The sequence below is a fragment of the Diaphorina citri genome, unplaced genomic scaffold, assembly GCF_000475195.1.
Source record: "Diaphorina citri unplaced genomic scaffold, Diaci psyllid genome assembly version 1.1 scaffold57, whole genome shotgun sequence".
Classification (NCBI taxonomy): domain Eukaryota; kingdom Metazoa; phylum Arthropoda; class Insecta; order Hemiptera; family Psyllidae; genus Diaphorina; species Diaphorina citri.
Window position 1 is genome coordinate 216,868 of NW_007377494.1, and position 25,601 is coordinate 242,468.

General features: G+C 36.6%; 2 protein-coding genes and 1 long non-coding RNA gene across 3 annotated transcripts; 1 reads left to right on the top strand and 2 right to left on the bottom strand.

Annotated features, from left to right (window-relative positions):
• Nucleotides 1-3,674: 3,674 nt before the first annotated feature.
• On the bottom strand, nucleotides 3,675-8,987 carry LOC103517936 (uncharacterized protein DDB_G0283357-like). The gene is made up of 3 exons (XM_026829525.1): nucleotides 8,884-8,987; nucleotides 4,041-5,109; nucleotides 3,675-3,905 (listed from the first exon to the last, which is right to left on the bottom strand). Exons 1-3 carry the CDS (start codon nucleotides 8,985-8,987, stop codon nucleotides 3,678-3,680), a joined length of 1,401 nt encoding a protein of 466 aa, XP_026685326.1. The 3' UTR covers nucleotides 3,675-3,677.
• Nucleotides 8,988-11,718: 2,731 nt separating this feature from the next.
• LOC113470877 lies at nucleotides 11,719-13,020 on the top strand. The gene is made up of 2 exons (XR_003393780.1): nucleotides 11,719-12,708; nucleotides 12,830-13,020. It is a non-coding gene; the product is annotated as an uncharacterized LOC113470877 (long non-coding RNA).
• Nucleotides 13,021-15,310: 2,290 nt separating this feature from the next.
• Nucleotides 15,311-23,445, bottom strand: LOC103517943 (probable phosphorylase b kinase regulatory subunit alpha). Its single transcript, XM_026829532.1, has 18 exons — nucleotides 23,206-23,445; nucleotides 22,940-23,022; nucleotides 22,481-22,672; nucleotides 22,049-22,237; nucleotides 21,590-21,742; nucleotides 21,119-21,292; nucleotides 20,669-20,882; nucleotides 20,104-20,225; nucleotides 19,981-19,987; nucleotides 19,245-19,520; nucleotides 18,728-18,900; nucleotides 17,996-18,208; nucleotides 17,679-17,817; nucleotides 17,420-17,472; nucleotides 17,069-17,239; nucleotides 16,697-16,750; nucleotides 15,911-16,114; nucleotides 15,311-15,579 (listed from the first exon to the last, which is right to left on the bottom strand). Exons 1-18 carry the CDS (start codon nucleotides 23,405-23,407, stop codon nucleotides 15,352-15,354), a joined length of 2,847 nt encoding a protein of 948 aa, XP_026685333.1. The 5' UTR covers nucleotides 23,408-23,445; the 3' UTR covers nucleotides 15,311-15,351.
• Nucleotides 23,446-25,601: the final 2,156 nt, after the last annotated feature.

A 25,601-nucleotide genomic window follows, 5' to 3' on the forward strand; every position in this document is an offset into this window, starting at 1 on the left:
ATGTAATCTTCTCTTCACAGATGAAGGATGGGAGCAGGATCCATGACATTCACATCAATCTGCGAGAATTACTTCAAGATCACATCTGCAAAATTCTTTACTCTATAGGCTCTTAATTATTTCGTCTCAGAGCTACCCTAGGAAAACATAAACCCCAGTAGGAGAAATTTGTATCGAAAGTCCAAATTGTGTTAGTGCGAGCTTTTCTATTTTTCTGAGAAAGTGGTCAAGTTTTTCTGAGAATTTTTCTGAGAAACTACCTATCTGTGACCTATGATAAAAGGCAATTAGCACCCATTATTTTTCTACATGACCATTTGAAATTTAATTCTTCAAAAGGTTAACAATAAAATAATTGCTTGTTTACTACAAATTATTTTCACAAACATCATGACATAACACATAACAGTATGTACCTAATCGCTATGAGGAAAATAAATAAATAATATAAATGATGAAACGGTTTCTAGGTTTTTTTTTTCTTCAAAATAGATACTTAGAACAAAAATATCTAAGTAGGTATTAGCTTATGAGATCAGAGACAAATATGCATTAATTGAACTACGCCCACTAAAATATCTTATGAAGATTGAACGGGGACCTCCTAAGTATGAGCCAACCTACATATACAACCCAAATCTATCTATCGATAGGTATGGTACAGCTTGAACTAGGTCAAAGGCTTATTAGAAAACAGAGTATCAGAATTTTCGTCTTCAAGATATATTCGTAGGTCTGTAGGTGTAGGGCATTAGAAATATATTGTGGATGTCGGCTTTTTTGAAGGGAAACCATAAATCTCCTACTAGAACGTACTAAGGTGTTTGCACATGCGTTTAATATGCATTAGTTCCTCTGACATACAATAAATACTGACTTCAATATTGCTCTTATTCTAATATTTTACCAGTTATGGGAATGTTTAGCAGTCAGGAGCTTCATGATTATATCTCGTGGGTAACTTAGAATCCAGGTTTCTAATATCAGTCTGAGTAAGAGAAGGTAGCTGATTGGGGACAGAAGGATAGTCAAACCAGGTAAATACAGATTCCTAATGTGTTTGGTTCAAAACATAAATTGTTTCACTCTACGGTATTTTATTTTTTTGTATTTACTGATACAACTTGGAAGATTACTCGAGTTTATATCCCTTAAGACTAGGTATCTAGGTACGAGAACGTAGGTATTATGGTCATAATATAGACTATTAATATTATTCTACCTGTTCTTTATGTATCTATCTTTGAATTCTATACTATCGATCAATAGCATAACGGCTAGATATTCTACAGTCTACTGGGTAAATAAAAGATTCAATAAAGTTTTTTTCCGAGCCAAACCGGACAATCGCGGAATGAATTATTAATTAGTTCATCTACCTATATCTTCACAACACACCTAGATATTATAGTCTGTCAAGACTCAAGAAGCTGTTTTGGATCATCTATAAACATCAAGCTCATCCTAAAACAGAAGAATTCAATATCCTTCTGAAAACACTTTCAGGTTTTCTAATTTTTATTGCACTGGATTAAATAACTTTCTGAACTGGTTTAGAAAATAATATACTTTGAACCCAGTATACTGATAACAGAATATTACCTATTAGAAAAGTGCAAGTAACAGAGAATGGTCAGAAAAAGATTAGATCTTGTTTTGTGCAACGTTACCTGTAAACATGTAACTTTCTTTGAAAAAAGAAATGATCAAAGTTACATTTGCGTTCTTGGATTTGAGATTTATTCTAACCAGTTTGGAAGAATTGTCATTTTGAGTATGGGACAGTATGGGTACTAAAGCGGATGCATAGGTATTGTTGATATAAATGATGTTTGTCTGCATAAAGAAAGTCTTGTCTGTTTTAAATTAAAATTTAAAACAGACAAGAAAGCAAGTGTATTTGATTCAATAACTACACAATTCTATCACACCTATATTCTGTTGGATGTTAAGAGATAATATGTGTTGTGAAATTTTTACTTGGTCATCAGATCATTTGCTTCTACAAAAAGTAATTTGTTTATTACTTACAAATTCAAGTAGGTACAAGTATGAGAAATCCACCTACATTTTCGCTTAGAGATCATGACAGATAAACTAATGTAACTTGATAAGAACCTACGAAATCCGAGCAACTTTTTATGGTGCTTGTTTTCTATGTGTCTACATGTAATCCTACTTCAGTTGTTCTTTCTAAAGAATAAAAAGAAATACCCAGAGAAAGTTTCGTTGATATTATTTTCTAAACCAGTTCAGAAAGTTATTTAATCCAGTGCAATAAAAATTAGAAAACCTGAAAGTGTTTTCAGAAGGATATTGAGTTCTTCTGTTTTAGGATGAGCTTGATGTTTATAGATGATCCAAAACAGCTTCTTGACAGACTATAATATCTAGGTGTGTTGTGAAGATATAGATGAACTAATTAATAATTCATTCCATCGTCTGTTTATTGATTGATGATGTTTATTATGACCGCAAATGATTTATGGTAGTAATTTTATTGGTCACTAATGTAATTAGTGAGTATCTTCCGAGATGGACCCCCTCCGATGTCGATGTGTAGGTAGCAAGTTTACTTTTCCGTTATTTAACTTTTAAAATACAGTGAGCCTTTTATGTCAAAACCTTCAGCACAGTTCTTTTTCGAAATACTTTTTTGGAACGTAAAAGCTATTAAGGTATTTACCTAAGAATCTTCTATAGGAAATGCCGGTTAATAATTTCCTACGAAATCCGATCATATTGCCATCTCTCCAAGAAGGAAGTCATTGAAAGGATATTCCCGATCAAAAATAAAACTGGTATCCAATCAAAATTATATCAATTTGCCATCTCTCCAAGAAGGAAGTCATTGAAAGGATATTCCCGATCAAAAATAAAACTGGTATCCAATCAAAATTATATCAATTAATAGAATCAGATCAACAATAATCATCATCTTGCCTTGAAAAAGAAGCTCTAGTACTTGATAGTGACTATGGGGCTATTGGGTACAGCGGATTTAAAGGTATTAGCTACCTACAAGGCCTATTTGATGAATTTCTTAATAAATTGGTACTTGAGTGACAAGATGAGATATCAAGATATTAGGTACTTACTCGAATAAATGAAATACCTAGATATTTTGATAGTACGAGTATGTCAGTATGAGGTCCTTGCTTAATCAGAAAAATATTGATAGTGAGGTATGTGGTACTTTTGTTATCAAGCTATTTATCGGCGGGATTAAACTTTTATTAGATAACCAACACTTGAAACTGTCAAGTGAAACAATCTTTTTAGGACCTATTTTTCCATGAATGATGTAACTTGATGAGATATCAAGATATTAGGTACTTACTCGAATAAATGAAATAAATATTTTGATAGTACGAGTATGTCAGTATGAGGTCCTTGCTTAATCAGAAAAATATTGATAGTGAGTTATGTGGTACTTTTGTTATCAAGCTATTTATCGGAGGGATTAAACTTTTATTAGATAACCAACACTTGAAACTGTCAAGTGAAACAATCTTTTTAGGACCTATTTTTCCATGAATGATGTAACAATCAGTGATGAAAGAAACATACTTGTATGTAGGTACCCATATACTTCATAATAAATCATTACGTCTGTATGACTGCTAAAAGATGACTGGAAAAGAAAGAAAAAAAACGAACAAAATTGATTTTTCTTTTCAGCACTTTATTACAGGCACTTGATGACTAGTGTCTAAATCCAAATCTAAATCATTACTCGGTGTTGATGTGGTGTTCTGGGGGTTGTTTTGGTTGTTGAACAAAATATATGCCCAGGCAGGTTCAAACTCTAATTCTTGCATAATTTTCTCGTCACTATTTGTAAAACCTTCCCTAGACTGAACATTTGTGCTACCTGAATTTTCATTTTTGGTTACGCTATTGAAATTACTTGTAGCTTCGTTGCTACTGTCATAATTGCTTTGACTATTTGATGAGAATGTTTCTTGTTGATCGTTGTACCCACTTATCTCTGCTCCAAAGGGAGAGTTCATGCTTGAATCATAGCCAACGCTATTGAAATTACTTGTAGCTTCGTTGCTACTGTCATAATTGTTTTGACTATTTGATGAGAATGTTTCTTGTTGATCGTTGTACCCACTTATCTCTGCTCCAAAGGGAGAGTTCATGCTTGAATCATAGCCGGTCGTTTTCTGAGACTCAAACGCTGGTGATTCCATACTATCCAAATTGTTGTAATTGTTTGGCAGAGAAGTGACTTTGTTTTCATTTGAGGTTCCTGCAAAGTTGGGATTATTTTCCTCTGGTACGTTTGGAACATTTACAAGGAATGAAGCTGAATTTGTTTTATAAGCGCTCTGAGTTTCTGTCATTGGTGCGTACTTTGTACTAGCTGAGTATTGATATTTGATTTCATTAGAACTCTGGTCATACATGTTAGAGTTGTCATAGGAACTATCAGAATTATACTTAGGAGCAGCAGGTCCAGCATATTCGTTTTGCTGATTGCTAGGATAATTGTTTTGATATTGATGGGAATAAGAACCTTCGCCGTCACTAGGGAAAGGTTTTCTAAAGTCATACTGGTTATTGCCAGCAGGGTTTGAATACTCTTCCGTGTTTCCATTAGGGAAATCCTTGTGATTTGTAAAGTATGCGGAAGTATATGCATTCTTCATTTCACTTTGCGGAGGACCTCCTCCATTACCGGAATAACCTATATTGCCGGAATAATCTCCTGTATTGTCGACATAACCACCTGCATTGTCGGCGTAACCTCCTCCATTACCGCCGAAGTTACCTGTATTACCGGCGTAGTCTCCTACCCGACCACCATAATCTCCAGCACTAGCAGGATAACTTACTGGACCGCTCATGTAAGGAGGTGGGCTATAATCATTCTGCTGATTTACAGGATTAAATTCATTTTGTTTGAACGGATAGTTTTCGTCTTCATTCGCTGCGTACTTTGAGTATTCCTTTTGAATATCGTACAGGGATTGATGAAGTACGGGTTGTTCAATAGCCTTCTGCCTGTGACTTTTCTTTGGTGATTTAGGATAGTTATTATCGTAGCTATTTACATATTCCAGGATGGGTTGAGAGTGAGGGAATCTCTTCAGTCGTTTTCTGAGACTCAAACGCTGGTGATTCCATACTATCTACATTGTTGTAATTGTTTGGCAGAGAAGTGACTTTGTTTTCATTTGAGGTTTCTGCAAAGTTGGGGTTATTTTCCTCTGGTACGTTTGGAACATTTACAAGGAATGAAGCTGAATTTGTTTTATAAGCGCTCTGAGTTTCTGTCATTGGTACGTTGTATCTACAAAAAATATAAGTAATTTATATTTATTGTTGGTTTTATATTTATTTAGATACGTGGATCTTACAATTTACACCACCACATAATAAATTTATTATAAACTTATAATATTCATCATTATAGAAATATAGACTGAGGAATACCTAATGAGTCCATTCCCTTTTCACATTCTTGGCAACTTTTTATGTCTGCATTTTCATATGCTTTTAACGATAATGACAGCTTAGAAAGAGAAGAGACATCTCTATAAAAAGTATTTCTGTTCCCACAGGTTTACTGAACTAGTATTAACGCGGTCAAACTTTCTTGACTTGGCGGGGCGGAGCGCTACCGCGCTCCTTAATATTCAAGTACTTAGCGGACAAATGGCTGAGAAGAAATAAAAGGAATCTACTAATGTAGGTACCTAACTGGTAGAGACGACTGTCCTCTGTTAAGGTTGATGGTGCGAAACTCCACAAGCAAGTTAAAAATAAACGACCTATTGAAAAAAATACCCATCGGAAAAAGTAAAATTTTAAATTTGGGAAACAGAAACATGATGTACCACTTCATACTACACAAAGCTACGCACATTGCATACTCTTCAAGTTTTCAGGCGTTCATAAAAAAAATTTCACTTCTCATACATTCGTACTTTTCATTCATTTCTAATAAGTACCTACCTACTTTTTGTTCAATTTGTATTTTGGTATTAATGAAAAAAAAAATCCTTTCATTCATCCATGATCAAAGAAATATTTATGAATACTTGTTTCATCAATATTGGTGGAAAAAAAAAAAAAACTTCAGTTTATTGTCCTCCGAATGAATGTGTGAAAAAAAATTAATGAAGGATACCTTGGAGTCCTTAGACCATTAATAATAAAATTGCATACTTGAGGAGTGAGGACTGTATGACGTTTTTCCTTATCCATTTCTTATGCCAAAACCTGTTCTATCTTTGAGATTAGACAAGAGAAAAGACTATGATAAAATTCAAAGGAGTTCAAAGTTTAAAAGAGAGTGAAATGGACAACAGTGTAAGGGGTTCGTGAAGTCTGCTTTGTTTCACTGCTCAGTAATAGCAACTGAACCTACAAATATTGACTAATCCATACCAATAAAATATTTATTTATGTAAAATTATTTCAAGTACCTACTTTCAGTTCAGTACCTACCAAGTACAAAGTCTGGCTGGGGGACGTTAAACAGGGAGTAGACCAGCTTAGTCTGGCTGGGGGGCTATAAACAGTGAGTATACCAGCCTGAATTTTCCTTGCTAAAGAAATAGCAAAGGTTGAGTGCGAAAGGCATCCACTCGTAAAATTTTGTAGCCAAAACCAAATGTCAGCCCAAAAGCGACCATTGTCAAAGATTATACAATAACATATTAAAGTCTTTATTCTTCGTGACTTTTTTCTCCAGACATTTAAGATTGGAAGTTCACAATTCATACACGTTCACGCAATTACGTCAATTCGTAAGCAAAATAGCTACACGGAGGGTTTACAATCAGCCTGTATTAGGACCTAATACGGAATCTCCACTGTAGGTACTACTGTTATTGAGTTTCGGCCAACATTACTATTAAGGAAAACAAATAAAACTTCAGAAATATAATCTCTAATCTGGTTAGTATCTAATTGACTAGTATACTTACGAGTATGTATCTACATAATGTGCTTCAGTTCAAACGAAACATGTCCTATTGGCTTACTAACATTTAATATTTTTTCCATATTTGAATTATGTATCTACAAAAAATACTGGAAATTTTAATTAAGTCTATTCAAAGTGAAATCAAAAGTTTCGCAAAAGTAAACTTTTTAATATCTCTTCGATATTATACAAATTGAGAATATGAACTGACTAATAGGTAAGCGGGGGACTTAGGTAGCCTTATACGGATAGTGTAATTAGAATGAAAAAGTAGACAAGAATAGCGGATATATCCAAATGGACAGTTGAAATGGAAACAGTAGCGATCCAGTGACAAGTGCTGAAAAATTAGGATTAATAAGGCTCACATTGAGTCAATTTGTAATCTAGAATACCAACCTGAACCTACTATTTATAGTATTCATCGGAAGAAGAAGGAGGTCTCTACGTAAGAATTTAGTCCATTTCTGTCAAAACGAGAGAAAAATATGAAGATGAAGATGAGGAGGAGGAGGAGGAGGAGATGAATATGAAGAAGAAGAAGAAAGAAAAAGAAGAAGAGTAAACATAAGTTTAAATTGATTTGCAATTTTCAATGGATAGTAAAATGGTACCTAATGAATTCTTAGTTAAACAACTACCTAATAGACAATGATCAGACCAAGGATCAATTAGTGCGATTTGAGTCCTTTCTCTACACAAGTTCTGTAACTTTGGTTCTAGTTAGCTCCATGGGATAGGTACCTTGGAGTCCTTAGACCATATCTCAGATTGAGCCGTTCATAGTTTTCTATTTCATGCATCATATAATTTCGTTATTTCCCCCCAAATGTGACCGCTTCTATTGCCAAAGATTATACAATAACATAATATAAAAGTCTTTATTCTTCGTGACTTTTTTCTCCAGACATTTAAGATTGGAAGTTCACAATTCATACACGTCTACGCAATTACGTCAATTCGTAAGCAAAATAGCTACACGGAGGGTTTACAATCAGCCTGCATTACATGGGACCTAATACGGAATCTCCACTGTAGGTACTACTGTTATTGAGTTTTGGCCAACATTACTATTAAGGAAAACAAATAAAACTTGACTGTTTTATTGTACGTCCTGGTTTGACCTAGTGAAAGTGCAACAGCCTCTTCAGTGTTCACAATTTTTTATTCGATTTTTTATGGGTAGAATACCTACCTGTCTTTATTTTTCGCTCGATTTTTTCATGATGTTTTTTTTTTCTCGTTAATTTTTTGTCTAAATTTTTTGTTACAGTTTTTTCTTCCTTTTTTTTTTTCAAACGCATTCTGTGTTAAATAACGTTTATTTGATCGGTGCATGTTTTATTCAATACGTAATAGGTAAGATGATGTAAAGCTGAGTTCAACGAATTTCCAGTCTTGTAGGTTAAGGTCTAGATTTCTTGAATTTATTGAAATAATTTATGCGTTTCTTTCTTGTTTTTCGCATGATCGCATCGTTGCAAATACATAAATAAATTTCTAGTTATGATATTATGAGATCGAACCTTTTTGCTTACTACTGATAAAGATGTACGTTAGTGATAATTGTGATTACTTGATTACAGAGGTTATTGGGCTTACGAAAATCGGTCTTTTGTTCTTTCTAGGATTATTCTTCTGTAGACATTAATAAGTTTAATTTCTGTTATTTAAGAAAAATGATTAAAGTGCTAAGATACTGAAGAGAGCTCGAAATCCAGTGTCACTGAAAGTTCTAAGAGTTTTCTACATCAAGTTCATAAAACCATTTCTGCGAAGACAAGGCAACAAGTTTTCAGCTTTCAAACGGTGATTTCGATTTCATTTTGAGACAAGTTTTATAATGGAAACCAAAATTCCTAATTTTTGGGTAGGTACCTTATCTGAAAAGATTTCTTGTTCAAAAACCGGGTGTGGTACAAGTTTCTAAAATAAGTGACCTCACTCGAGCATCTACATGGAACGTTTTGGGCCAATTTCTTTTATTAATATCTATCGAATTGATGTCCATCACTTCAGGATGGGGTTTATAGCACGTTTCCATTTTTGCAGAGCTAAATGTAACACTGAGGATGAAAAGAGATATGTGCTGTTTACCTATAGAGGAAGGGAGAGGACAGGGAAAGAGAGGAGGAGGAGGAGGAGAAAAATGGAAATGACCCCTAAAATGTCCTGTTAAGTGACTTTCAACACTTAACTACAACATAATATAAGTAGGTATCTACTGGATATTAATAATGAACTGATGGATCTTTCTTGGTAACAAAAGTGTAACAATGTAACATGATTAATATTCTCTGTACCTTTTGGGTCCTCTGTAAGTATAATAGAAAGTGGGATGAAGGAATCAAGTTTGACAAAAAACGAGATTTTCGATCTAAAAAGAAGTCACTTGCGCATCCATAATTTTTCTAAAATTTGGCCAAGTTTATGACCAGATTTAAAGAAGTTGTTGAAGTTACGAAAACCAGTTTGAAGTATGTGGTACTCCACTGTCCTCCGATCTTAAAACTGAAAATTACGTTACAGAATTTTGATCATGTGAGAGTATGTAAAAAAAAAAAAAAAAACCAACAACAAACAAACAAAGGAATGCCCAATGAATAAGACAGGTCAGTGAAGGGTACGCAAAAAAGTAGTGTAATAATTTCCTGGCCCATCCCTGAATCAAGAGCTTTTCTTTGTTCGAATCAAGGTTCTTGATTCGAATAAAGGTCGGAGCGGAAAATGCCTGATTCAACTTTTTCCAAAGAAGTTCAAGAGTGAATTTTCACTTTGTTTGACCATCAAGTGTTGGGTATACATACAGTCTGGTACACTGTACACATGAAATAATCGTAAGAAAATCGACGTAAAACTGAGAAAAATCTCTGTAGGTACTGTGAGCAGGTATCGTTGGGAATCTGTGCGATTTATCGTTCGCTCTGATCCTAAATCGTGTGTAGTGTGTACCGAGCCTAATATGAGTCAGTCAATTTATTATTGTTTACTCGTTCATTAATATACATATAGTTTCTAATAGATGGATTCGCTTGCTCTCTATTTATCGGACACATTTTCATGTCCACAATGTGAAACTGTGTTAATGGCATTCACAGGGGAAATAAATCACACAGCCAACAATATCCATCGATTATTTCGATAATTAAAATGCATCAGGCGTCATTAAGAACGTAAACCAGGCGCGCAGACTTTGACGTAAAGTTCAGAACTTGCATCGGTTTAGCCTCGAGCTTTGGATCTAGTTCCAACTTCCAACCTTGCTACTCGAGATTCTTCACAACCGGTCTCCATAGAAAACACGAGTATAGTCAAACAGTGAAATTAATTCGATTTAAATATTTTTCTAAAACAATTTCACTTGAAAAAAAAGAGATCTTTTCACTCCGAACGCGATAATAAGAATTACCCGGTAGGTAAAACTTTAATGTCTATATTCAAGTAGGTATACCAAGTAATACCTATCCCGAGGGAACAGGGGGAATGACTATACTTAGGTACTCACTTTATTGAACACCAATTACATAGGTACCTAGAGAGATCTTTTCACTCCGAACGCGATAAGAAGAATTACCCGGTAGGTAAAACTTTAATGTCTATATTCAAGTAGGTACCAAGTAATACCTATCCCGAGGGAACAGAGGGAATGACTAAACTTAGGTACTCACTTTATTGAACACCAATTACATAGGTACCTAGCTTTTACGACCAAGCAACTACATCATCTAGGAGTTACTATTAGGAGAAGTTAATGCCAGAGGCATTTCTATCTTACTGCCCTTCTCTGTTATTATTATTACGTAGTCCAATTCTCAAATAAATTAAAATATTCAAGCCGCAGCGGTCTTCTAGCGCGGTTATGAATCCAATATAACAACTGCTTGCCCTTCTCTGTTATTACGTAGTCCAATTCTCAAATAAATTAAAATATTCAAGCCGCAGCGGTCTTCTAGCGCGGTTATGAATCCAATATAACAACAGCACTACTAGGGCTGTCATAAAAAGGGATTAATTTTATAGATTTTTATTAATCATCATTATTATCATTGATTATTTTTCGCAACAGGGATATGACGAATTCCATACTTGGCCAAATACATAAAATGGGACCTAAAAAGGGTAATCCTACCATTACTGCATATTCCAAGCAGTGACTGAAGGACAAAAGTGATTAAATGGTGACAATTCGAAGTGTCAACATTTTAGAGTCTAGACACTAGTGATGTCTTCTCATGGGAAGCAAAAGGGTTCTAAGATCGAGTTGCTTGACCTAAAACACATCAAAGTTGACGTTATTCAAGTTCATCATTACGTCTTTAGCACTGATGAGCAACACGTTAACCCGTACCTTCATGAGTGAAAATTTCATTGACGAGATAGAGTTGTAGATTCCTATGCCATTAGAGATATCTTGAACAAGCTTAAATAAAGATAATAATGTCTCTAATAAAAGCAAAGTTCCTTTTTCTACGTTCCTTTTCGAAATGCGTGCAATCAAGGGTTGGTGACAACTTTCATTATATTTCTAAACTATACAGGGAGAGAGTAAAATGCTTTGGATTACCCAGTACTTAGAACAGAGACATCTATTTTCTTTCTTTGATACAATTACCTATTTAAACTAAAACTATTAAGTACCTGCCGGTATCGTTCTGTTGGTGAAACAGGAAACCAATCTCCTATGTTTACACGCGAATGCTTTAACAAATCGTGCAAAATTTTGAAAAGAGCAAAAAGAAATAGTAGTCTAGTTTTAGGAATAGTAGTATCCGTGCAATCAAGGGTTGGTGACAACTTTCATTATATTTCTAAACTATACAGGGAGAGACTAAAATGCTTTGGATTACCCGGTACATATTTAGAACAGAGACATCTGTTTTCTTTCTTTGATACAATTACCTATTTAAAGTAAAACCATTAAGTACCTGCCGGTATCGTTCTGTTGGTGAAACAGGAAACCAATCTTCTATGTTTACACGCGAATGCCTTAACAAATCGTGCAAAATTTTGAAAAGAGCAAAAAGAAATAGTAGTCTAGTTTTAGGAATAGTAGTAAAGATCCAGTTTTTACCTAGGAATCCTAGGACGACCCTGTAATCTTGTGCAGTGTAAATACTCCAATTTCAACATAATCTTAGCAATACTAGATGAGCACTAGGATCTCAGATCAAATAGCAGCTACTTAGATATTGATCTCGGATCTATTCGGTGACATCCTTTTAAAGATCTCTTGTTACAGAAGCTCACAGAAAGTGGGAAAAATATGATACCTTGAAATTCCAAGAACCTATAGATCTCACGCAGCTTTGTAAGGTCTATTTTTGGAGCTAGGACTCAAGGCTGTATTTGGAACTTGGTACGAGTTCGTTTGGCCTACTTTTTTCGTCACCCATGCAAAAGAGATGTAAAGATTTTTGTCAGAATCTAAAGTCAATATAATCAATACTATCAGATTTATTTAAAAATGAACTTTCAGTAATAAAATAGAACTTTAAAAAATCATTCAAAAAGTAAAGTAACAGAACGTAATCTTTGGTAAAAATTTTAAAAGAGAACAAAAAATAATATGACTAGGGGGCTTTGGTAGACAAAGGCACTTAGGGGTGGTCAAATAACAAGTGTAATAGGTAACATTCCGTAAAAAGAAAATCCGGGGAGATTCTTCCAATTTCATGTCAGTCATATAGGAACTTTCCAATCGATGGATAAGTGTTTGAGATTCTTCACAAATTTGTATTATTAAAACTCAATCGACATCTACAAAGGTTTATGGGTATTATTACACCCTCCATAAATACTTCCACGAATTTTCTTTATTATCGCTAAAAACTATAAAAAAAGTCATCTATTTGAGATTCACACTTTCTTTAACTACCATCTACAAAGGTTTATGGGTATTATTACACTCTCCATAAATACTTCCACGAATTTTCTTTATTATCGCTAAAAACTATAAAAAAAGTCATCTATTTGAGATTCACACTTTCTTTAACTATCGCTAAAAACTCTATCAGAAAATTATCTAGAAATCTAGGTCCTATAGTAGTCGAGATTCTTCAACTTTACAATTCCTTTAACAAATGAGCTCAATCTCTTTCAAGAAAATCTCTCAATCTCTTCTTTTTTTTCTAATTTTATAGGTGTAATTAAAAATCTTTCAAGAAAAAGTTCCATAATTTCGTTTCTTTTACTCCTCAGCACACCGAGCAATCGATCTGACCATCTCGCGGAAAGCAGTCCAACATTTCGGCCGTGGCTCTCATCAGATAGTTCATCGTGCCAAAGCTGCCCCCTGGGGCGCTGTCGTAAAGGTGCTGACATATAAAGGCGGCTCCCCCACACAGTAGACCGCCGCTGGACTTGAGATAGGCTTCGTCTTTTGGTTTGGCGCAGCACAGGGTGGCATCTCCGTTGACACGGACCTGTGGACAAAATAGACCGAGAAAGTCAGCTCCCATGGCGTAGTGGTCAGTGCACTGGCCTTACACGCGGGAGACCCAGGTTCGATTCAGCCCTAACTAGGGTGATAGCTTTGGGCTGACATTTGGCTTTGGAAACAAAGTTTGCGAGTGGATGCCCTTCGCACTCAACCTTTGCTATTTCTTTAGCAAGGGAAATTCAGGCTGGTATACTCCCTGTTTAAAGTCCTCCAGCGTAAAAATTTGAGGAAGCTACTGTCAGTAGATTTAGAAAAGTCACCTAGCCAATCAATGGTAGACAAAAATTAGGCACCTAAATTTTGGAATGTCAAAGTAAATCGAAGGCAAATAATTCAGACATAAAATAACCACCTGTTTGTCTCGCTGGAGGACGTAAAACTGAGACAAAACCAGCCCTGTCAAGCCACAGACAATAACACTGGCTCTTTTGAGTTTAACGTCCCCCAGCCAGATGAGTAGGTATTCTACTGTATTCTATTAAATTTCTTCTTTCTATATCACATTGTTTTCCTTGCCAGCGTTTCCCAAACCTGTCACCGTTCCCGAATACATTGAAACGACCACCAGTGCGCTGACAACTCGAACCCACGACTTTAGCACTGACACGCCACTACCCCACCACCACGAGATCAAAGCAGCCTATGTATCGGAAGATGCTGTGGTACACAGCAAGGTGCAAGATTTGCCTGAGACAAGTACTGCTACTGTACGCAATGATTGTAAGAAACGCATGTTGGAGTAGCAACCAGTGGCGGCATTACTAGTGTAAAATGATGATACGAGTAAATGAAAATTAATAGTGAAAGGAAGCACTCATGTGATACCCACTAAATTTGTGAAGAAGCTCTCTGCTTTACCACAAAGATTCATAATTTGTTTTCCTTGGGGCTATTGTTTTTTTTTTTCATTTCTGTAGCAGGTGCAAACGTATACATTAAAGTTGCATTGTTATGAAGAGATCAAACCAGTGTTAAGGGCCGACTTCAAAATAATTCCATTTCAACTTCATTTCCATTTTAGTTGTTTCTCAACAAATTTCGTGGAAAAAAAAATAATCCTTGAATTTTTATGTTTAAGGAAACTTCAATGATGATTTTATTCTTTTTTCAGCATCCGTTACAACCATCAATGTCGCTCCCAGCACTAGCAACACTGAACAAACCGTTTATATTACTTCAGCACCTGCCTACCACAATCCAAGCCAGACTACTCTCAGCTCAGTCGCAGTTCATGAAATCAAAGCAATATACGTAGACAACGATTCGGTCGTTCATACCAAAGTAGATAGCGTTGAGCATCTGAGCAGTGAGCCCAGTTCCGCCAAGTTTCAGTCTGTGTGAATACCTCTTGTAAGCACCGCAAGTAAAAAATAAGTAAATAATATTAGCTTGCGAAAAATTGGAATTTTTCAATCGATACCTTACATATTGCCGCGTTTTTCCAACCCCGTTTTGCCCGATTTTTCCGCCCCCCAAAATGAAACTATTAATTTCGGTGCTCCTGTGCAGTTTGGTATCTGCGGACATTAGCCAGCTGGAAGAAGGATTTCGGAAACATAATATTGTTCCTCAGCTGGTTTCCGCGGCACCCAAACAGCTTCAACTTCATTTCCATTTTAGTTGTATCTCAACAAATTTCGTGGAAAAAAAAATAATCCTTGAATTTTTATGTTTAAGGAAACTTCAATGATGATTTTATTCTCATTTTAGCATCCGTTACAACCATCAATGTCGCTCCCAGCACCAGTAACACTGAACAAACCGTTTATATTACTCCAGCACCTGCCTACCACAATCCAAGCCAGACTACTCTCAGCTCAGTCCCAGTTCATGAAACTACAATTCCTTTAACAAATAAGCTCAATCTCTTTCAAGAAAATCTCTCAATCTCTTCTTTTTTTTTCTAATTTTATAGGTGTAATTAAAAATCTTTCAAGAAAAAGTTCCATAATTTCGTTTCTTTTACTTCTCAGCACACCGAGCAATCGATCTGACCATCTCGCGGAAAGCAGTCCAACATTTCGGCCGTGGCTCTCATCAGATAGTTCATCGTGCCAAAGCTTCCCCCTGGGGCGCTATCGTAGAGGTGCTGACATATGAAGGCGGCTCCCCCACACAGCAGACCGCCACTGGACTTGAGATAGGCTTCGTCTTTTGGTTTGGCGCAGCATAGTGTGGCATCTCCGTTGACACGGACCTGTGAACAAAATAGACCAAAATTTCATTATTAGATCTAGGACCGCGCAAGCGCAAACTATTATTCTTATTTAGTGATGCAGCCGAGATATTAAATGACCAGTAGATACATCGTCTCGTAATTTTTCGGCGATGCGAAACAAAATCTACTTCTCGTTTCGTAAGTATTTGAGATGAAAAATCAAGACCCTTTTTAAAACCCGTTTGGGATTTGAACCCACGCTCTACCACTAGTCAGGCGAACTATATTACGCCAAGTCGCACGACACCGCATTGCAAGGACAGAAATATAATCCAGTGGAATCGGACTCTAAAGGTTATAGTAAGCTCACCTGATCTTCAAGAAATATCTGGTTGGCTTTATGCACAATATTCTCCACTACAATAATGTCACCCAGGGTGGACACAAAGTTCCTCTCTGCTATTAGCGTAAGAACCATGAGAGCTTCCACTACAAGTTGTCTATACTCTGGTTGAGGAATACAGTTCAGTACAGTTTCCACTGCCAGAGCGAATTTCAACTCTCCAGAAGTCATCTGAAAGAGAGAAAAAAAAGAAGACGGTGTTTAAACGGAGTCTTTTAAAGAAATTTCAACTGTGCCGGTGTTATAAAGACCTATAACGTCTACTAAAACTTAAAAAAGGGTTATTGAAATATTTAACAAGCTTTTTGAAGAGGGATTTTAAAGTGCTTACCTCTTGAGTTAATCCGTGAGGCAGTAATCTTCCTTCCAAGAGAAGTCCTTGACACTAAAAACAGAAAAAAAAACAATGTTATATTTATGTCCTATATTATAATAGAATATACCTTGTCCTGTTGAAATATGACTGAAAAGTCCCCTCACTCCTGCGGTCTAACCAACATCTTTCATATGTCTTCTTCTTCTTCTTCTTCCTAATGGATACATTGCCAAGACAAGGGTGAAACAGGATCGGCGTAAGGTCTTTTATACGTATTTTGATCATTTATGGGTTAGGTACAGAAGATGGTGTTTAAACGGAGTCTTTTAAAGAAATTTCAATTGTGTCGGTGTAATAAAGACCTATAACGTCTACTAAAACTTAAAAAAGGGTTATTGAAAGATTTAACAAGCTTTTGAAGCATATAAAGTGCTTACCTCTTGAGTTAATCCGTGAGGCAGTAATCTTCCTTCCAAGAGAAGTCCTTGACACTAAAACAGAAAAAAACCAATGTTATATTTATGTCCTATATTATAATAGAATATACCTTGTCCTGTTGAAATAGGACTGAAAAGTCCCCTCACTCCTGCGGCCTAACCAACGTCTTTCATAATTATGTCTTCTTCTTCTTCTTCTTCTTCCTCCTAATGGATACATTGCCAAGACAAGGGTGAAATAGGATCGGCGTAAGGTCTTTTATACGTATTTTGATCATTTATGGGTTAGGTACCTATATTATTATTTTTTTTTCTAAAAATCTACCACAAACTTAACAACGACGAAGAAAAAATAAATAAATAAAACCTTACCTTTTCCAAGACATTCCACACTCTAATGTAAAAGTCCCGGGGGACTCTGTTCAGAGCGCCATCTAGCCTTCGTCTACGTAACCACTGGCCTTGTCTGTCGGGTTCTACGTCATCAGCACCCACATCTAATTGATCTGGCTTCACCCCTAGGAGACCGTCGATTTGGCTTTTCTGTGGGAGAATAGAATAGAATATACCTTGTTTATCCTGCTGGGATAGGAGTTAGGACTGAAAAGTCCCTTTACCCAGTCCAACCAAGGTCTCATATATTTTGACATATTATGGGGAACACATAAAATACAATTGGAGTTTCGTTGTTTCATTATTAATTTCAGGTTGTAGAATACGTACCTTACTGACGCGACCTGATTTCCTGCTCACAACAGACAAGTTTCCTCTTCCAACTGAAACAAGAAAAGTGGAAAACGTTCAAATGAAAGCGATCCGAGAGGTCAATTTTTGCAACCTTAACTCTGTCTGACCCTGTTTAGACTGCCGCTGTAAAGGGACCTTTCAGTCCTATTCGGGCAGGATAAACGAGGTATATTCTTTTTTTTTTTTTTAACAAAGTAATTTTTGAACACGAAAATAATATTTGATTTTGACTTACCACTGCTGATGGCAAACTCTTTTCCACTGAGGATATGATGCAGAAGATTCTTCATTTCAAATGGCGACAGGTTGAGAAGATGTTCTGAAGCTTCTTCCCCAGTACAGATCAAGGTTCTGGATAGTTCGGTTGCCATTACCTGGATGAAAAGAGTCACTGTATTGTTTTGTACAAGAAATTGAGAAATCACATTGAAATGAGTCAAACTATTGTATATCAATTTTTATGTGGCTATTCCTACCAGGAATTCTCGTGTTTTCTTGGCCATTTTTTTTTTTTTTTTTTTTAAAAAAATTATCTTCGCCTCTGACAGTTACCTGAATAATAAGCCCAACGCGAAGTCTCAGCATTTCCAGAAACAATTGGGGCTCCGTCCTAATGAACATGGCTAGGTAGACCAGCAGCTCTTGAGTCAACATAGCCGAACTTTCATCGTCCCCATACGTGACGTGGATGAGATGACGTAACTCATTCTCCGGCAGGGGCGCTGTGATCGTGTGCTCATTGGCTGGAGGCATGCCGACTGTTACCTGATGGGAAATGTAATACAAAGTAGTAAATGTAGCATCAAAAGATTGGCCTGGTCATCCAGAGAGGAAACGCTGCATGTATCCTAGGGTCTCTACCGGAGGGGAGAAATTTTAGTGAAATTTGTTATATTTAAATAAATATTTTTATTCTTAATTTCATTAAATGTAGCATCTGTTTCGTTGCCATGAAATTGGAAAGTAGCGTGCCTTGTAACTCCAAGGCCGCGAGTTCAATTTACGAATAAACTTTATTCTAAACAGATAACGTTTGTTCCTGGAACTCCTGGCTTTCTTCCATTCTGTTCTCATTCCCTCTTCTATTTCGGAACGATAATATCTCCGTTTTTACAGTTCTTCCTATCAAACCTGGAAGAAAAATCATTGGGCCCCGTGGACTTTTTTTTTTTTTGTTATTGGGTCCCGTAATTTCCCGTAAAATCAATCTTCTAAAATATTAACAATAAACTCCAGGCAATTGAATATAGTTAACATTCACTCCAAGCATTCGGTTTCACTTACTTGTTTCTGGCGGACCAGCAAGTCTGTCACGGCTTTGGCCAAATCTTCAACGCGTTTCCCCAACATTCCCGCGGTGTGTCGCACCAGACCCCATAGTTTCTGTTGGCAAGCTTTCTCGTAGAGGATTTTCAGCAGATCTTTGACAGTCACGGCTTGGCCTTCTTCCATCATACCTGGGAAATGAGCGTTTCATATAATAATACTACCCGTAATTCTGACCATTAAAATGTAAAACATGAAGGGAATTTTTAGTCTTCATCCATCCTAATAATTTGTATAATCATGGATAGATATTTCTCGCTGAAAAAATGGAATCGAGGTTTCCCTCTAAGGGAAGAGCTCCAAGAATGCTTGCGGCATTCCCCCACTGTAAAGCTAAAGTAATCTTTTGCTTTAAATACATTATCGCTCTTCCATCGTCGGTTTTTTCTATCATTTATCTTCCAATTTCATTCAGCCATGCCTTCCTCTCTGCACACCACACACCCACTATAAATAAATATACTAATATACTCACCAGTATCATAGTTCAGCCCTTGTGTGTCTACCAAGTACTGCAAAATGTCCCCTTGCTCCTCCAAGCACTCCGATTCTCTCAACATTGTCAGCAATTCTTCTACCTCAGTGTCAGCATAGTGGGCTTCAGAGTTAACTCGAGTCCGCGGTGTAACACTGGTAGCTCCCATGTTCCATAGGGGAGGGGTTTCGCCTGTTTCTGGCGAGGGAGTTCTTCCCTTGGGCGTTTGAAGCTGGGAAGAGTTGGAGGAAGAGGCGTTGGCTGCCAGGAAGTCGTCTGTGGAAAATCGGAGACGTAACAAAGTTTTTCAAGGTCTCGTGTTTGTTATGTTAACCTTTGTATGTATGTACTTATCATCTTCCAATCAAATATACGAGACCCTTTTTAGACTGCCGGGGAAATGGGACTTTTCAGTCCTCTCCGGGCAGGATAAACAAAGTAGGTATTATTTTCCATTTATTTTTTATTTTCATTTATTAATTTTAAAGCAGATTATTTACTATTTTGTTTGCTATAGGGACCTGCTCACCGCGATAATCTTATATTATAAGAACGAGATCCATTCACATTTCACACACTGATCGCTCTATCTCTAGAACCACAACACCTACAAAGCTGAAATAAAAAAAAAAGAAAAGAAAATACCTCAAGAGAAGGGTATCAGTTTTCTAGACAATCTCTCAGAAAGGAAATTTTGATGTATCATAAAAACTTAGTACAGTTGTTTGGGTCTGACCAAATTTCTAGCAGAAATTATAAGACTATTACAGATTATCAGATATAACAGAAAATAAGGAAAGTAATAATAAGACTTCTAGAAATAATAAATAAGCTACCTATGCAAGTCTTAAGGGAATACGAGAAATTTTACCTGTGGAGTAAAGGCGAAGATTCTATCGTGAAGTGCGTACAACTTGCTCGTGCTTAAGATTCCAACATCTCGTGATTTTCGGCCTGTGAGCTCCAGCTTTTCATTTCTACCTGTAGAAATCGACAAGAGGGATGAACCATTTTAAAGAGGGATGAACCTTTTAAAGAGGGATCAACCATTTGAAAGAGGGATCAACCATTTTCAATATAGGTATAATCACTAGTTTGTACGTTTTGGTTTGTCTGTTCCTTCCGCGATAAATGTCAAATGGGTCATCCAATTTTAACTGAAAACTATTCAATACATAAACAGAACGATCAAAAACTGTTTTTACTTGGCGGGGTGGAGCGTTACCGCCCTCTTCAATTTGCTCCATTTTTATTCCCCGTTGAGGAACGTTTTGTGCGGTTGACACTCCAAATATTGTATTTACATAAACGTTTTTGGTTTTGTATTTCTATTCACGTGAATTTCTCATTGTATTGTAATTTTATTGTAAAATATAGTACAACTCTGGTTGTGAAATTAGTAATAATAAAAATATTCTACATACCTAGATACGTATACAGGTGACTCAGTACCCGGGCTGGCTGCACTTCAATGGGAGCCACATCAGATATCGTCTGTACATAGATGTCATGTTGTTCCAGTTTCTCCTGAATGTCTGCATCTTCTGCCAGGATGACCACTTGAACCACCACGTCAGGTTTCTTTTCAGAGCATAGGCGTCGATTGAGAGGATCCAGTTCTCCTGTTGCTAAGAACCCCTAAAATAAAATAGCATATGGAATAATAATAGTGCTTCTTTATACTGCTCGCACAGGACTAAAAAGTCCCTTTACTCCAGCAGTAGGCTACTACTATTATTGTGGTCCAATTCTCAAATAATATTGAGGATAAAATTCCATACCTCGGTTGGGATTGAACCCACATCCTCCTGTTTACCAGGCGAGCGTCTAGGTACTTACAGTAAAAAATGAAAATAAAGAAAGAAAAAACTTACGTGTTGCAACAGTCTACCCAGAATATACAAGGATTGTGCCCACAGTAGAGGGCATCTGCCCAGGGCAATCCGTTCCACACATCCAGGGTTTTTATACTCCTCATCCACATGTTCAGGAGGCACTGCATACAACTGGGGTACGAACTTCATACCTTCTTCTCCTTGCACCATCACCTGAGAAAAAGAAATTTATTGATATTTTTATTTTTTATATTAAACTAGTTAGGTACCAGAGGTACCTAGGTATAAAGTGCTTACAACACTTGATTTCTTTTTGTGTCCTATTTTTTAGAGGTTTGATAAAAGGAACTGTAACTGCTAAGGTCTTATCGTGCCGAAATCGAAAAGGGAAGGAGGACATGATAGGAAAAAGCCAGCCGTTCGCCCTGGGCGGGGATCGACACCCCGACCTGGCGCTTTTTTGAAGAGCGTTTTTTTATGGATCAGAGAACTTCTAATCTATTTACTTACCTTATCTAAAGCTTCGCCATATTCTTTAACCCGCGCCTCATCGCCTTGAAAGCAGAAGTCCAGAATGAGGTAACAGAAAAACAGAGGCCATTCACTTTCGATGTTTTCGAACATTCGTAATTCCAGAGGATCGTAATGAAGGCGGTTCGGATCCTGAAAAAAGAAACAACAAAATCGTAATATGACCACCGTCCTTGCCTATTGTGGAATGAAGAAGTGAGTTCTCAATTTTACTTCGACGATTTTGCATTTGGTTTGCATGTTTTTAATGTCCATCACTCATGCTTAAACAGGTCTCTCAGGCGGTCTGAGCGTGAGTAGCTGGCTGGTTTATAGGTGAAAAATGTTCAACACAAATTAAAGAATAATAATAGCTTTTTGGACCCCAACTGGCCTGCGGAACGCCGTAGGAGTATTTTTTTCCCCCCCTTTTCAAGATTTTACCTCTTTGAGACCTACCTCTTTGGGAGTCCGATAACCATCTCTTAGAAAACGTTTGCAACCATATTTGCCCCGAAGTTTGGACACAATGGCTTCTCTAGTCTCGGAAATTAGCAGCGGGTCATCGACAGCAAAAGCTGGGAAACTGATGACCGACAGCAACCCACTGTCCAATTCTTTCGAACTAGACTCCCGTGGTAACATGGACTGGAAAAGAAATACACACATTTTTTTTTACTTTTTTTTTAGCTAAATCCCTTTACTTTTTGTTATTATTTATTTTATATTCAATTAGTTTTTCAAGAAAAGAACAGCTCAATAAAGCAAAGAAAGGCATTACCTATACCTAAATGTGTATATTTTTTATATGAACATTTCGCCAAATTACAGCATCATCACATCTGTCAACGAATAAAAATCAAGTTTGAACTTGAAACTCTGGGGATTTACCTGCAGGACAGCCTGACATTTCTGAGCCTCATCTGCCAACACATGAATAACAGATGAAGGTCCTCCCCTTGCTCCAAACAGGTCCAGCTCATTCATAGCTTCCAGAGCGGCCTTTGCCATTCCTATGGAACTAGCGTTGAGTTCTGGTAAGCCATGATTTGATTTGTCACCACGCTCCCAAATACCATAATCCTGAAATCAAATGAGACTTGATGAAGACTGAATTTCAAACAAATTCTTTTCACAAAAGGTATCTATTCTTTAAAATTCTGTTGTTTTTATATGTATATATAAAATTATTAGCTTAAATTTAGGAATATTTTTTCAGCTTCAAACTGCACAAGACATGCTGTTGAATTTAGAGTCATGGTGGCCTGTCCAATTTTATCAATAAGAAGTAAATATGGCCAATTCTTAATAATGTTTGCTATTTTTCACATTAGACAAATGTGTACATACCGGGATACAATAAGCTGACTCAATGTAGAAGACTAGATTTTGAATGAAAGCCACTTCATCCAGACAGAATACTATTTGTAGACCTGTGAAGAAAATGATAACGAAAGATCAGTTTTCATTTTAACATAAATTGGGATAACCCTAGTATAGTTGGTAGAGTCATGGAAATTGATTAGATCTATGGAACCTATCCTATCACCAGATTAACTTCCTTTTCTGTGACTTTTGTCTTTGATCTAAGACATATTTTCCAAGAATCTATTTACCTGATGCTGTCATTTGTGCTAAAATAAGAAGATACAGGGAAATGGCATCAATCTGTAGGTGACCCCATTCAGTGTCTCCCACAACTGTTTCGCCCGTAGCTGAATGATATTTAGCATGGAGAGCATCTAGAGGATTCTGAGTTATTTTGAACTGTTCTACTTTGTGCTTCTGCTGCATCATGGCCATTAGCAGACCTCGCATCAGTTTTACACAACTCTGTGGAATAAAGAAGACAGGGAAAAGAGATAACAATGGTGGAGATCCCCCCCAGGCTCTAGGTATTTTTATACAATATTTTTTTTTTTCTTGGAATATCACAGAAATCTGTGATACTAAAACTGCCTCAAGAAGGTGAAGTTTTTTTTTTTTTTTTTTTTTTTCTTTTGAACAATTTTCTGATATTGATCCAACTTGATGCTTGCATCATTTTTACTTGGTTTGAGGATCATAGTCCTGAAATCACAAGAACGAAAATTACCTATACTCTTTTCATTTCTATTACAGACTAAAGATGAAAGCCTAATTATTTTGTTGTAACTGACAACAAAATAATGCTAGGTATAAATTTATCACCTCATAGAAGGGAGATATTTTGTTGTCAGTAGGTATTACTGAACCATTGTAAAATTTCCCGATCATAGTGGATTGTCAAAATAAGAAATTAGACTGCAAGAACTCACCTCACTTTTGTGACTCTTGATGTCTTTCTCTAATCAAATAATGTAAGAGTCTATTTCAAATTTCCTGCATGGGTAAAGTTGTTCAGTCGAAAATAAAACAATGCAACAGCTATCAACACAATCCTACCTGATAAGATAACAAATTTTGTTTTGTTATTTGTTGCCCTTCAGGGAAAAAGTCTATTTCAAATTTCCTGCATGGGTAAAGTTGTTCAGTTGAAAATAAAACAATGCAACAGCTATCAACACAATCCTACCTGATAAGATAACAAATTTTGTTTTGTTATTTGTTGCCCTTCAGGGAAAGTGGGTCTTTAGCTCGAATAACGGTGGGATTTCGGCACTTATTATAGCCTTGGGTTTTTGGCTCGAATAGCGGTGGGATTACTTCAGGGAAAGTCTGTTTTATGGATTGCTAAAACAATCTGGAGGAGAGCAATTTTCTGACAGTTTGGGAACACATTTCTATGGCACGAGTTGATTAAAAACCAATAAATCTTCTTGAAAAATCAGAGTAACTTTGAAAATTTGAACCAAATTACCAAAAAATAAGATAAGCCAAATTTTCCATTCATACTTTGGACTTTTTTTGAAGGACGTCAAAATTCAAAATTTCCCGCCACTTGCCACAGAGAAAATTTACTTCTAAATTCGGCTAAACTTAACACAGGATTTCGGTATTTCTTATAGCCGTAGCCTTGGGTTTTTGGCTCGAATAGCGGTGGGATTTTGGCATTTCTTATAGCCGTAGCCTTGGGTTTTTGGCTCGAATAGCGGTGGAATTTCGGTATTTCTTTCGCCCGTAGCCGTGGGTTGTTGACTCGAATAGGCCTGAGTTTTTGTGCACGAAGAGCCGAGAATTTTTGGATCTCTAAAGCTATGAGTTTTTGACAAGAATACCTATTGTAGAAAAGGACGAGATCTAAAATCCTGAACACAGCAAAGTCGGGGATAGCACCTATACTTGAAGTACCCTCTAATGGGTAAATTGAAATAATTGAACAAGTACCGCCTATACGCCTATACCTGTAGAGGTGTATTCCAAGGAACAAAAAGTACCTACGTACCTACCTATAAAAAATAAATAAAAATAAAATAAAATAAATTACATAACATAAACATACAGTATAGAAAAGAGCAGATATGGAGTGAGTAGAATGTGTAAGTACAAGAGCAAGCACTATATAAAATCGAAGCTCTTCATTCCTAGAGGCATAATAATAAAATGTTACCATCTTTCCCGTGTTAATCTCTACCCCTAGCACACGTTCACATTCTACGTTGTACAGTAGTTACCTCAATACCTCCACACACTCAGAAAGAGCTCGGAATATTTTACGGATGAATAGGGACGGTATACGACGATAAAGTAAAATAATCCTTGTGAAAGTTTGGGGTATTGTTATCCCAACCCACCCTCACACATTACCCAAAACTCAGTAGCGTAGCTTGTTTCCTTTTTGTGAAATCCAATTATATTCCATTGAGAATGTAGCATTCTATGCAGATATCAGCTGATTCTACTGCTAGGTACCTGGTACCTACCTACTAAAGGGCATTTATGTATTCCTAGGTAGGTAAATGCATTAATAGACGTGACTCTTTGGCTCGAATAACCGTGAGTCTTTAGCTCGAATGGCCGTGGGATTTCGGCACTTATTATAGTCTTGGGTTTTTGGCTAAAATGGCCGTGGGATTTCGACATTTCTTATAGC